Source organism: Hemibagrus wyckioides, linkage group LG04 (assembly GCF_019097595.1).
Source record: "Hemibagrus wyckioides isolate EC202008001 linkage group LG04, SWU_Hwy_1.0, whole genome shotgun sequence".
NCBI classification, from domain to species: domain Eukaryota; kingdom Metazoa; phylum Chordata; class Actinopteri; order Siluriformes; family Bagridae; genus Hemibagrus; species Hemibagrus wyckioides.
The window spans coordinates 31,082,839-31,097,020 of record NC_080713.1 but is presented as its reverse complement, the minus strand read 5'-3'; the positions used below and the strand labels follow the sequence as shown (position 1 = coordinate 31,097,020).

Below are 14,182 nucleotides of genomic sequence, written 5' to 3'. Positions count from 1 at the left end.
AACTGAATTATAAATACACTTTTCCACAATATTTTACCTTTTTTCTCATTTGGAAAATATCGCATATTTATCTTAGCCCTAATATAGTGGCATCACAGAGTCATTGTTCCCCGCCTCCCGCCACAAGCTACTGAGAGAGACTTCCCCAGAAAAGTTTTAGATTCACATTGTTCACTGTTTCTTCTTTGTCATTTGGATGAATCCAACTGACTCAGTAATTCAATGGCCCAAGCGTCACTCTAGCTGGCCTGGACCACCGGGCTTGTCTAAGTTGTGCCTTCCTCAAAGATCTCTTAACTTCTTCAGCAAGCTGATGTTGTCTTGCTATTATTGTCTATGAAAATTGGGAGGGGTTTGGTGCATAATGAATCAGTCTCTCCAGAGGACTTTGTAGTGGCCTTCCCGAGTGAGCTCTGCCAGAGTCCTATTAGTAGATTCATGTTTAACATTGTTTAGTGCAAACCAGAACTCTCCCAGCCACTTGTCCCACTCTCTGTGGTTTTCTTCCACATAAGAATCCATCACAGTTTTCAGCTTCCTATTTACTCTTTCAGAGAGGTTGGTCTGAGGGTGGTAACTAGTGGTTAGTATTTGAATAACACCCCAACTCTTGCTTTGTATCAGACGGTTTGCTGACACACAACACACTCTAACATATTTCCACACATCCTTTAGGATTTCAGGCCACCATGCCACCTCCAAGATTTTCAAAAGGGTCTTCATTCTCCCACTATGAGCCCCTAAAGGATTGTTGTGAAAGTAGTCAATGAAAGAGAAGACAAGGGACTTTGGTACCACCAGCACATGGCCTAACTCGGTGTAACACACCCTGCTGGATTTCCCATCTTATACTTTGTTTATTCTTCCTCTACACTTTATGGTATCTCAGCCAGAGAGGAGGGCAGCTCAAAATTCCATGAGAGGGCCATCTTCAACACACAGGCTGCCACCATGTTCTGATTTTTAAGGAACTGGATAAAGCATCAGGTACCACATTCATTCTCTCTTTTCTATACTGAACCTGGAATTGGTATCCTTGTAGGTCCACCGGGTAAATCGGGAGGTCATTGTGGAGCATTAAAAACCCATGACAGTGCCACATGGTATGTACATACTATAAAGGACATGTCCTCCATGTAGTGGTGCCACTTCTCTATAGCCCATACCACCACCAGGAACTCTTCCTGTGATGTTGAATAGGTTCATTCTGCTTCTCTCAGACTTCTAGAGGCATAGGCAATGACAACTTCCTCATTATCAATCTCAAAAATGGCGGTGTGGCAGTAGCACGCAGCGGCCACTCCGGAACCAAAATGGTGCTGCTTTGTTGTTTTAGCCTGAATTTCAAGGTGCATGGACACCAAAGACAGTGGTGTTCATGTATATGATCAGCAGACGATATTACATCTCAGAAATCATGCAGTTACTAACCTCTGCAAACTTCATGACCTCGGCTTGCTGCGAAGACCAGGCCTTCAGTTCTCGGCATCCCCTGATGCCGGTGGCTGGGAGGGAGGATGTTGCAAGCGGTGTTCGAGGAAGCGGAAGCACAGAAAATGGGCGGGTGTCCGTGCTAGGCTAACAACAAACCCTAGCCGGCCGGCACTCCCCTCCATCATCTTGTTCAACATCTGCTCCCTGGACAATAAACTGGACTACATCCGACTCCAGCAAATGACACGGCGTGAGTTCAGAGACTGCTGCGTCTTTGTTTTTACAGAGACGTGGCTCAGCGACAGAGTTCTGGATGCCACCATTCAGCTAACCGGGCTAACTGTGTTTCATGCCGACAGGAATGCAGCTCTGTGCAGTAAGACTCGTGGTGGTGGCATGTGTGTTTACATCAACACGGAATGGTGTAAGGACTCTGTGCTTGTGTCTAATTACTCTTCATCGCTAGTGGAGTTTGTGAGACTGTTAGATGCAGACCTTTTTATTTGCCCCGGGAATTCACCACCGCATTCATTATCGGAGTGTACATTCCACCCAGCACTAATGCTAAGGAGGCTCGGTGTGAGCTGTACGGAGCTATTATCAAGCTGCAGAATGCTCACCCCGACAAACTGCAAATCATGCAAATCTTAAAACAGTGCTCCCTAAATCCTATCAGTATGTGGACTTTGCTACAAGAGGGGCAAACACGCTGGATATTGTTTACACAAACATTCCCAGCGCATATCGTGCGGAGCCCCGCCCCCACCTCGGCTACTCAGACCACTCCCTGTTATGTTTATTCCAGCACACAAACCACTCTTCAGACGCTCTAAACTGGTTAAAACAGATTAAAACCTGGCCAGCAGGAACAATCTCTGCTCTTCAGGACTGTTTTGAGTGCACCGACTAGGACATATTTAGGGAGGCTGCAACCAACAGCAACTCTATTGACTTGGAGGAGTACACGGCATCAGTGACCGGCTACATCAGGAAGTGCATCGATGACGTGACCGTCTCCAAGACCATCACAACACGCTCCAACCAGAAGCTGTGGATGACTTCAAAAGTGCGTGCTCTCCTGAAGTCGAGAGACTCCGCCGTCAGAGCAGGGGACAGGGCGGCCTTAAAAACAACAAGGGCCAAACTGTCCCGAGCCATCAGAGAGGCGAAGCGTGCACAAGCCCAGAGAATCCACGGCCACTTCCAGGACAGTAGAGACTCCCGACACATGTGGCAGGGCATCCAGGCGATCACCAACTACAGGACTTCACCTACCATGTGACAGTGACGCCTCCCTTCCAGATGCACTGAACGACTTCTACGCTCAGTTTGAGGCACAGAACAACACAACAGCGAGGAAGACCATCCCTCCTCCTAACAACCAGGTGCTCTGTCTCACCATGACTGATGTGAAGAGAACTCTATGCAGAGTTAACCCATGGAAGTCTGCTGGACATTCCTGGCAGAGTTCTCAGGGAGTGTGCAGAGCAGCTGGCAGATGTCTTCACTGACATCTTCAACATCTCATTGAGCAGCTCCATCATCCCAACATGCCTCAAGACAAACCAACGTCCCTGTGCCAAAGAAGTCTATGGTTTCCTGCCTCAATGACTATCGTCCGTCGCACTCACACCAATTGTGATGAAAGGCTTTGAGAGGCTCGTCATGAGGCACATCAAAAAACAGCTACCACCCTCACTGGACCCTTTGCAGTTTGCGTATCGTCCTAACCGTTCCATGGACGATGCCATCACCACAACCCTCCATCTGGCCCTCACACACCTGGAACGTAAGGACACATATGTTGTTGTCTGCTGTTCATAGACTTCAGTTCAGCATTCAACACAATCATCCCTCAGCAGCTGATTGAGAGTCTGAGTCTGCTGGGCCTGAACACCTCTCTCTGCAACTGGATCCTGGATTTCCTGACTGGGAGACCTCAGTCAGTCCGGATCAGGAGCAGTATCTCAGGCACCACCACACTGAGCACTGGAGCTCCTCAGGGCTGTGTGCTCAGTCCATTGCTGTTCACTCTGCTGAAGCACGACTGTGTAGAAATGCACAGATCCAACCACATCAAGTTCAGCGATGCCACGACCGTGGAGGGTCTTATTAGCAAGAACGACAAGTCAGCTTACAGAGAGGAGGTGCAATGGCTAACAGCATGGTGTAGAGCCAACAACGTGTCTCTGAACGTCGACAAGACTAAATGGTTGTTGACTTCAGGAGAGCACAGAGTGACCATTCTCCACTGTCCATCGACGGATCCTCGGTGGAGATCGTCAAGAGCACCAAATTCCTTGGTGTTCATCTGGCAGAGAAGTTCACCTGGTCACTAAACACCAGCTCCATCACCAAGAAAGCCCAGCAGCACCTCTACTTCCTGAGGAGGCTGAGGAAAGCCCATCTCCCTCCCCCCATCCTGACTGTGTTCTACAGAGGGACCATGGAGAGCGTCCTGAGCAGCTGCATCACTGCCTGGTTTGGGAACTGCACCGTCTCAGATCGCAAGACCCTTCAGGGGATAGTGAGGACAGCTGAGAAGATCATCGGAGTCTCTCTCCGCTCTATCACGGACATTTACACTACACGCTGCATCCGCAAAGCTAACAGCATTGTGGCTGACCCCACAGACCCCACACACTCTTACACACCCCACACACCCCTCACACACACTCTTACACACCCCTCACACACACTCTTACACACCCCACACACCCCTCACACACACTCTTACACACCCCACACACCCCTCACACACACTCTTACACACCCCTCACACCCCTCACACACACTCTTACACACCCCACACACCCCTCACACAAATTCTTACACACCCCTCACACACACTCTTACACACCCCTCACACACACTCTTACACACCCCACACACCCCTCACACACACTCTTACACACCCCTCACACACACTCTTACACACCCCACACACCCCTCACACACACTCTTACACACCCCTCACACCCCTCACACACACTCTTACACACCCCACACACCCCTCACACACACTCTTACACACCCCACACACCCCTCACACACACTCTTCACCCTCCTGCCATCTGGAAAGAGGTACCGGAGCATTTGGGCCTCACAACCAGACTGTGTAACAGTTTCTTTCCTCAAGCCATCAGGCTCCTCAACACCCGGGACTGAACTGTTCTACACTCTCACACACTCAGGACTGAACTGTTCTACACTCTCACACACACACACACACACTCAGGACTGAACTGTTCTACACTCTCTCTCACACACACACCCAGGACTGAACTGTACAAAACTCTCTGTCTCTCTCACACACATACACATGCACACACTCTCTCTCTCTCTCACCTGTGAGGACACACACACATAATTTATTAATTTATAACTTATTACACTACCTCAACCCTTGTGAATGTCATCTGCTGCTATATTTATATTTATGTTTATTTGCACTACCTCAACCACTGCTATTTGCTCAATACATGTCATGCTGCTATACATGTGACAATCATATGTTATTAGTTGGATGTTTTTTTTTCTACAGTTTCTCAAAGTTTCTTTTTTTTCAGTGCTAAGTGTCCTGTGTTTTTGTGTTGTCTTTTTTGTACTTATTATTTTTGCACTGTATTGTCTTTGCTCTATTTGACCTAGCTGCACACTTTGCACTTTACGTGGCTAAGACAAACTTCTGTCCTAGCTCTGTGTTGCTGTTTTTTGTGTTTAAACTATATGTTGTATGTTTCTGTAGCACCAGGTCCTGGAGAAACGTTGTTTCATTTCACTATGTACTGCGTCAGCTATATGTGGTTGAAATGAATCTTGAATCTTGTAGGCTTTACAGCTTACTGAGATGACATCTAAGGTTACAGTCTTGTGGGTGAATATATTGTCCTCCCCAGCTTGACAGACCAGACTGCAGAATATTTATGTAGAAGCTTTTGTATTACTTGAGGGCACCCTTGTATCAGATCATCCTTTGATTGGGATTCTCCCTCCATCAATGACACATGCGCTTCAGTCTCTAGGGGCAAAGGCCATATACACATTAACTACCCACTCCTTCTGGTGGCTCTCCCCTTGTCCATTGAAAGGCTGGTGGAGAAATGGAAACAGTCCACCGTCCATTGATGCATAGCTCATAACTGTGTTCTCACACATCGTAATCGTACTACAGCTTGATTTAAAAAAATCCAGGCCCAATATAAGGGGAAAAGCAAGCTTTTTTGCCATTCAAGATTGATGCTGCGTTCCGATTGGCTGTATGCTCACGTAATCAGTGCATGATCACTGAGTGAGCTCCTCAGGAGTCTAACATTCTCTTGCGATATTGCATCCTGTATGACATGAATGAATAAGCAGCTGACCCTCCTCTTCTACAAAAATGCTTCATCTGTTCACCTGGTTTGGCGAATGCTTCCCACAGCTCTATGCAGTATCTAAGATCGCTTCGACTTGCCTACACCAAACTCCCAAGACCACTCGAAAGAAAGGGAGTGTAGTAGACTGGACCAGCGGTAGATGTTGAATTTGTCCAGAGAGGGGTTTGGAGACATGTTTAGGGTGAGGTGTTGGATTCTTCTTTCCCTTTTTATTAGCTTTGATATGATTAACTTTGGCCCAAAGATCTCAGTTAGAGTTTAAGTCTCTTTCCACCATTGACCTTAACTAATTCAAGATTCAAGATTCAAGAAGCTTTATTGTCATTTCAACCACATATATCTGATGCAGTACATAGTGAAATGAAACAACGTTTCTCCAGGACCTGGTGTTACAGAAACATACAACAACAAAGAGTTCAACAGAAAAAAAAAAAAAAACACCACCACAGAGCTAGGACAGAAGTTTGTCTTAGCCACGTAACGTGCACAGTGTGCAGCTAGGTGCAAACAGAGCATAGACAAGACAGTGCAAAAGACAATAAATACAAGAAAGACAACACAAAAGAACACAGGACACTTAGCGCTGAAAAGAAAGAAAAGAACATGTGTAATGGAATATAAGTGAAATAAAATAAGATAAAGTGAAATGATGTAAAAAAATATATATATTGTGCAAAAATACAACAGCAGCGGTTGAGGTAGTGCAAATAGAATAAACATAAATATAACTATAGCAGCAGATGACAGGTAGAGGTAGTGCAATAAGTAATGAACAATATAAATTATGTGTGTGTGTGTGTGTCCACACAGTCAAGAGAGAGTGTGTGTATCTGTGTGTGAGAGAGACAGAGAGTTAATATACAGTTCAGTCCTGAGTGAGAGTGTGTGTGTGTGTGAGAGAGTGTAGAACAGTTCAGTCCTGAGTGAGAGTGTGTGTGTGTGTGTGTGTGTGTGAGAGTGTAGAACAGTTCAGTCCTGGGTGTTGAGGAGCCTGATGGCTTGAGGAAAGAAACTGTTACACAGTCTGGTTGTGAGGCCCGAATGCTCCGTTACCTCTTTCCAGATGGCAGGAGGGTGAAGAGTGTGTGTGAGGGGTGTGTGGGGTGTGTAAGAGTGTGTGTGAGGGGTGTGTGGGGTGTGTAAGAGTGTGTGTGAGGGGTGTGTGGGGTGTGTAAGAGTGTGTGTGAGGGGTGTGTGGGGTGTGTGAGGGGTGTGTGAGGGGTGTGTGTCTGTCCTCACTATCCCCTGAAGGGTCTTGTGATCTGAGACGGTGCAGTTCCCAAACCAGGCAGTGATGCAGCTGCTCAGGACGCTCTCCATGGTCCCTCTGTAGAACACAGTCAGGATGGGGGGAGGGAGATGGGCTTTACTCAGCCTCCTCAGGAAGTAGAGGTGCTGCTGGGCTTTCTTGGTGATGGAGCTGGTGTTGAGTGACCAGGTGAAGTTCCCCGCCAGATGGACACCAAGGAATTTGGTGCTCTTGACGATCTCCACCGAGGATCCGTCGATGAACAGCGGAGAATGGTCACTCTGTGCTCTCCTGAAGTCTACTGTCCGCAGAGTGAACAGCAGTGGACTGAGCACACAGCCCTGAGGAGCTCCAGTGCTCAGTGTGGTGGTGCTGGAGATACTGTTTCTGATCCGGACTGACTGAGGTCTCCCAGTCAGGAAATCCAGGATCCAGTTGCAGAGAGAGGGGTTCAGGCCCAGGAGACTCAGCTTCTCAATCAGCTGCTGAGGGATGATTGTGTTGAATGCTGAACTGAAATCTATGAACAGCATTCGAACGTAGGAGTCCTTACAGTCCAGGTGTGTGAGGGCCAGATGGAGGGTTGTGGTGATGGCATCGTCTATGGAGCAGTTAGGACGATACACAAACTGCAAGGGGTCCAGCGAGGGTGGTAGCTGTGATTTGATGTGCATCATGACGAGCCTCTCGAAGCATTTCATCACGATTGGTGTGAGTGCGACGGGACAGTAGTCATTGAGGCAGGAAACCTTCTTAGGCACAGGGATGATGGTCGTTGTCTTGAGGCACGTAGGGATGATGGAGCTGCTCAGCGAGATGTTGAAGATGTCAGTGAAGACATCTGCTAGCTGCTCTGCACACTCCCTGAGAACTCTGCCAGGAATGTTGTCTGGTCCAGCAGACTTCCGTGGGTTAACTCTGCATAGAGTTCTCCTCACGTCAGCCGTGGTGAGACGGAGCACTGGGTCATTAGGAGGAGGGATGGTCTTCCTCACTGTTGTGTTGTTCTGTGCCTCAAACCGAGCGTAGAAGTCGTTCAGCGCATCTGGAAGGGAGGCGTCACTGTCACAGGCAGGTGAAGTTGTCCTGTAGTTGGTGATCGCCTGGATGCCCTGCCACATGCGCCGGGAGTCTCCACTGTTCTGGAAGTGGCCGTGGATTCTCTGGGAGCGGTTTAATATTTCACAATCTATTCTTCCAACCTCACTTTCTATGAGCTTCGAAACTGGTTGAACCTCATCTTCACTCTCTTCCGCTTGGCTGTCAATATACATTTCACATAACAGCAAGTATTTTCTGTGTTCAGGGTTCCTGTAGGTGTTTCCCGGTGGGACAGGGAAGAAAGGAAAAGACTCTGCTACCCCTACATTTTCTGCTGGAAACCAGTAGGCCTTCCTGTTTCAAAGTGCCCTAAGGTCAAAATAAAAGTCCCCTTTCCCCACTCTAGGAAGTTTCTGCCATGTGCCACTTCATATGAAACCACCAATCACAAGAAAATAAATGAATGAAAGAATGATAGAAAGACATACTAATTCACTGAATAATAAAACCTTTTCCACAATATTTTACCTTTTTTTCTCATTTGTAAAACAATGGGTCGCATATTTATCTTAGCCCAAATATAGTGCCGTCACATATGTGCTGTAGTGTGCTTAAATAGTTTTACAAAATAGTAGAGAGAAATGTTTTAGCATTTTATTTATAAAGCAGGGTGATTTCAGGATAAATTTCCAATCCCCTAAGATAAAAATCCACACAAGACAAATTTCCTCAGTGCTTTGATGCAGTGTTAAGTTTACATTACGATACCATTCATTTCTCCATTTTATTTGTTTTAACAACTTACAGCAAAGCACTTTATCTTGCACATTCAACACTTTATACTAAAGCTAAAAAGAACATGAACTCTGGGAAACATTAGGAAAGTTGTATCTGAGTCTAAGAAGAGAAAGAAATACCTTTCCATAGAAGATGTTCCACCTTTAAAGTTGAGAGGGATTGGCATTGATTTGTCACTCTTGAGAGACACACAGCTGGACACAGGGGAGTCTGGCCTTTTCTCAGATCCACTAAAGAGAAACATTTTTGGCAGTTTTATCTATATGATGTAATGATTTACATTTTCATACACATACAGTGAACAACCTGCATTATTTATCCTGTACAATTTTCTTTGTCTATTCCTAGGTTGAAAAACAGGTTAAAGGACCAACAGGGGCTTGGTAGTTGTGGAATTTATAGTACAATTTTATATTTATATTTTCAGACAACTGATCAGTGATCAGAGTATTAATTACTCTGTATTAAATTTAATCCAGATTATTTGCTATAAAACAACTTCTTGGTGCACAGAATACAGTGGCACCACGATGTTCGCCCTTAATTCATCACAAAAGTCTGGTTGAATACAGATTTGGTCGAAAACCGAATTATTTTTCCCCATAGGAAATAATGTACAACGAATTAATCTGTTTCAACTCGATGGTTGATCTCACAACTTTCCTCTTGTCTACAGTGATGCTGGATTTCCCTTTTTTCGGAGACATGGCTACTGAAATTATACCACAAAAGATAGTGTGGGGTTATAACACAAGCACTCACAGATGATGCTTTCAGAACAGATGACCCGTGTAAACTGCTTCATCTCTATTGTCTATGCCAGGGTACGCTGCATGGAAAGCGTGTGCGGCATGGGCATCGAAGCCCCCCTAACATTTCTACTCAGCCCCCCTAAAAATTCTGCGATTCTCCATAAACTATACACTAATTGGTGATCTCCTCAGTCCCCTTTAAATTCGGCTCCTCCCCATCTTTCAGCGCTTTCTTCAATCTGCAGACTGCGGCATCACAGAACGAGGATCAGAGGACAAGTGTGTGTGTGTGTGTGTGTGTGTGAGATCAGGAAGACTCGTATTTGTCTTGTTCAGTACTCAAATGTTAAACACATCTATGCAATACAGTGGAATGCTGCAATAAGTTTACCATCCTACCCTGTTAGTCACACCTTTATTTTAATTTTATTTATTTTTAATTTTTTTACTATTATACCCTAATTGGGGGCTGAGCCCCCCTTAAATGAAAATTCGTTATTCGATATTCGTTGCAATCCTGTATGAAACAAGACCTGATGGTCGAGTCATACAACGAAAATATTTTCGTACACCGAGGTCAAATTGACTTGAAAATTTTAATCGAATACCGAGAATTCGAACGCGGGTGGTCGAGGACCGTGGTACCACTGTATTGTTTAGCCAGCACAATATCCTGTTGTGTCTGCTGCTCCTCCCCAGTGCACAGGGCGTGTGATTCCTGCCCTAATGGGCCTCTAGTAGTGATTGATGAATGAGTATTGAGTGATTTTTACTCAATTTTCAAAAAAAAAAAAAACCTTATTAGAGATAGCATGCTGCTCTGTTCCAAAAGGTAAGCAGAACAATTTCACATTTTTTTGTCACGTACACATTCATCATACACACATTCACAGTGTGATATGCAGTGAAGTGGTCAGTGAAAAAGCTAAAAATCTTTTCTCTGTTCTTTTGTCTGTTGAATAAAGGCCGAAGTGAATGAACAAAAGACACTTTATTTTTTACTACATTTTTAGCAATTGTTCCAACTTTTCTCGAAATAGCATTCGTACTAAATACAGAAATATTTTATTAATTTTAAACCAATTTGCATGCTTACCTCTTGTGTTGCTCCTCTTGTAGATTCATTTCAGCGATCTGGAGTTTCTCACACTCCCGAGACATTATAGCAAAAAGTCAAATGTTTTATATTATAAACGTAACTTCATCCTGGTAAAAAAAAAAAAAAAAAAAAAAAGGAATGTGAAATTACATTTCTGCTACAAAAATTAATATTTAACCTCACATGCTACATTAAATCACTGAAATACTGACATGTCCATTTTCTCTCCAACAGGCTTCAATTATATGGAGCTTCAATTATATGGAAGTTTAAATAAATAAACCTTATGTAAACAAAAAAAAAAGCAAACCTCACAGTAGCCTGAAATATTTCATTATAATAAAAAAATCTAGTGTCAATCAAACAAATAATAATTTTTATTACTAACAACATTAAAAAAATGTCTAAAGACAATATACCTGCTCAGGATAGAGCAGGTCTACAAGTGGTTCAATGCTGCATATGACATTTCAAAATAAATGTCCTGTACTTTAACATCACACTAAAGAAATAATTAACCTATTAAAAAATCTGGACCATTTCATTCCTACTTTAAACAATACACATGTATCAGTGCAAGTAATGTTTAAATAAACATGTTACACATTTAACTAATTAGTGAAACTGCTTTAGATGGAATATTTACTATATTTTTAATTATTGGCTTATAGATTATGTCTATGTCTACAGAAACACATGACTCGGATCACCTTCTTCAGCTCTGTGTTGAAGAAAACACTTTTCTATAATACAGGACTGACATTAGTAATCAGAGTCATGTATCTGAATGAATTTATATTAATACCAGACCTTGAGCCAACTGTAACTCCAGTGGAAAACTTAGTTGTAGAAAATTTTGTTAGTTATCAGAAATCCTAAGTTTCACATTGTAGAAAACTTCTTGAGGAAATGAAAGCACAGTTCTTTTATCGACTGTGATTATGCCTGTAGCTCTTTCCGAAATAACATTCAGTCTAGTTGCAGGTTTCCTGAAATATCAACAAAAACCTGCCATTTAGTTAAGCCAGCAGAAAACGTAGGAGTTTTTTTAACAAGTAATGAGGTTTTCATTTAGATTGACTTTATGTTTTTGAGTATACTCTGACAGACTAATCATAATTTATGAGTATTCAAAGACACACGGCATCTGATGTCATCAACATCTTAGCAGGGTTTACTGTATTCAGAAGACCAAGATGGCTGCCATGTAATGGGGGGAGGATTGATAAGTTAATTAATAATCTTTTTAGTTATTCAACAAATATTTGGCTTTAGCAGTCAGTGTTCAACAGTCCTTCTTACAGAATTCTGGTCTGCTAAAGTTTTTCTATTTATATATTTACTTTTACCATTAACAATTAACTGAGCGTTAATTGGTATCTAAAGTTAGTTATTGTTTACCTGTTGCCAGCGAATTACATTAAGGTAACTTGGGGCTAATTAATTAAACTGCACACAAAATGTAGGTATCGTTAACTTGGAGTTCACATAATTTATAATTTAATTGATAATAAACAGGCAGGTCTGAATGTTGGACAAAGTATGTTCAGGTCATAGAGTTATCTCTAATTTGATAAATACAAGCTAGCACATTCTTCCGAAATCCAGCAGGTCGGTTTACGGACTCAGACAAGAAAAAGGTCTATAAAATGAATAAAATGAACCTGTTAGACTCTTCATGCAAACCTGGATAAAAAAAAAGAACTTTGTCTGGAGCATGAAGAGAAAAAAAAGAATTCTTTATTTTGTACTTCAGGCAGGATCCTTTTTTTTTTTTTTTTTTTACTCAGCTTGTTAGAAGAGACTTATTTCCATCGCTCTTTTGCAATAAACCAAACCATATTTTTGTGTGAATTTTTAAAAAAAAATTGTTACTCAAATTGTCATATTTTGCTATAAATCATTTTTAATGGACATGAGCAGCATGTTAAGTGTTGAGTCGAGTTAATTGATTTAACACAACGCGTTTACTGACTAGATTTATCACTTAGATTTTCTTCATTCACATGTTATTTATCAGAAAATTGTTCCTGACAGTCACATGACAAACCCTGATGTCCTCAACAAGACTAAAAAGACTCTTTCAGTAAAAAAAAAAAGAAAAGAAAAGAAAAGAAAAAGAAAAGAAAAGAAAGAGACTTTGGTATTGAAGGTGATAATGTTGAAAACTGAAATCTGAAATTGTATTGGACTTATTGGAAATAACAGTATTTTTGATATAAAATTTTAATGTGAGATATTACAGAGTACTTTACTCTGAAACACTAGGAAATGTCTACAGCTCCCTGGTCCCGCATCTTTATTCACCACTTTTACTTTAGCAGCGTTGTAGCTTTATTCCTAATGCTGTCGAATCTCCAGCAGATTCCAGGTTAAAGGATCTGCCATGTGTCCTTCATCCAAAACACTTCAATTTGTGTTTATAGATTTAAGTTTATATAACGCTTCTGTGTCCGGTCTTGGTGCTGTGTGTGACTGATGAACGGCTTTATTAAACTGTGTCATGTGCACACGCGTCTGTGGGTTTGATTAAAATGAAATTGAAATAGGTTTATTGAGTTAATATGATTTTATCAATTTTTACATATTCTATAAAACATTAGGCGAGCTACTCAGAGGTGGGGGCGAGCGACGGGTTGGAGACCCCTGCTTTAGTCTCTAAGCATTTCATTCTAAAATGGCACCGTGTGTGTGTGTGTGTGTGTGTGTGTGTGTGTGTGTAAAAACAGGAAACGCCGTTTACCTGTGTCTGTTGCTGCTTCTTGTGTTTGTTCGAGAGAAAGAAGAAGAAATATCAGAAATATTCCATAAAATAATTATACTTAATATTAATATTTCTCCCAGTCTAAAAACAATATCAGCAGTAAAATGTTCTTACAGATACGTTAGAACCACCACGTGACACAGCAGTCCGTTCACTTACCGCAGTTTATTTTGCTGCATTATCACCAATAAAAAGTACAGTAAACTGTGGAAGAGGGTAAATAATCCTAACAGTCACAGATTACAGCTTTATATTCATGTACTCACTGTGATTTTATTCCGAAAGAGTTTCATGATTTTTCTTCGTCACAAAAACAACCTGCTGATTTTCACTTTCACTTTGAAGGTAGAAGAAAAAGAGGAGTCTCACCTACAACATGGAGGAGACTCTCTCTCTCTCTCTCTCTCTCTCTCTCACACACACACACACACACACACACACACACACACACACACACACACACACACACATTGTCATGAATGTATATAGTATGTACAGTAGACCTAGAGCATTACATTAACAATGTCTCATGAAAATGTTAAACTATAGTATTACTGGTAAGAAGTAAATTGAAAATTCTATTTAAGAAATTTATTTATTTATTTTAACGAGTCACATACCCCTGATTGAGCTAGTGGTCTCTGTCACTTTTCATGCATTCGCCTT

General features: G+C 42.4%; 1 protein-coding gene across 1 annotated transcript in view; it reads right to left on the bottom strand.

Annotated features, from left to right (window-relative positions):
- Positions 1–13,919, bottom strand: part of LOC131351571 (uncharacterized) — a 103,557-nt gene extending 89,638 nt beyond the window's left edge. Inside the window, exons 1-4 of the mRNA XM_058386990.1 lie at positions 13,783–13,919; positions 13,496–13,513; positions 10,750–10,859; positions 9,021–9,131 (exon numbers count right to left, since the gene is read on the bottom strand). Coding sequence (XP_058242973.1) covers positions 9,021–9,131; positions 10,750–10,814 — 176 coding nt within the window. The 5' untranslated portion in view covers positions 10,815–10,859; positions 13,496–13,513; positions 13,783–13,919. The remainder of the gene's footprint in view (positions 1–9,020; positions 9,132–10,749; positions 10,860–13,495; positions 13,514–13,782) is intronic.
- Between the last annotated feature and the right edge of the window lie 263 nt (positions 13,920–14,182).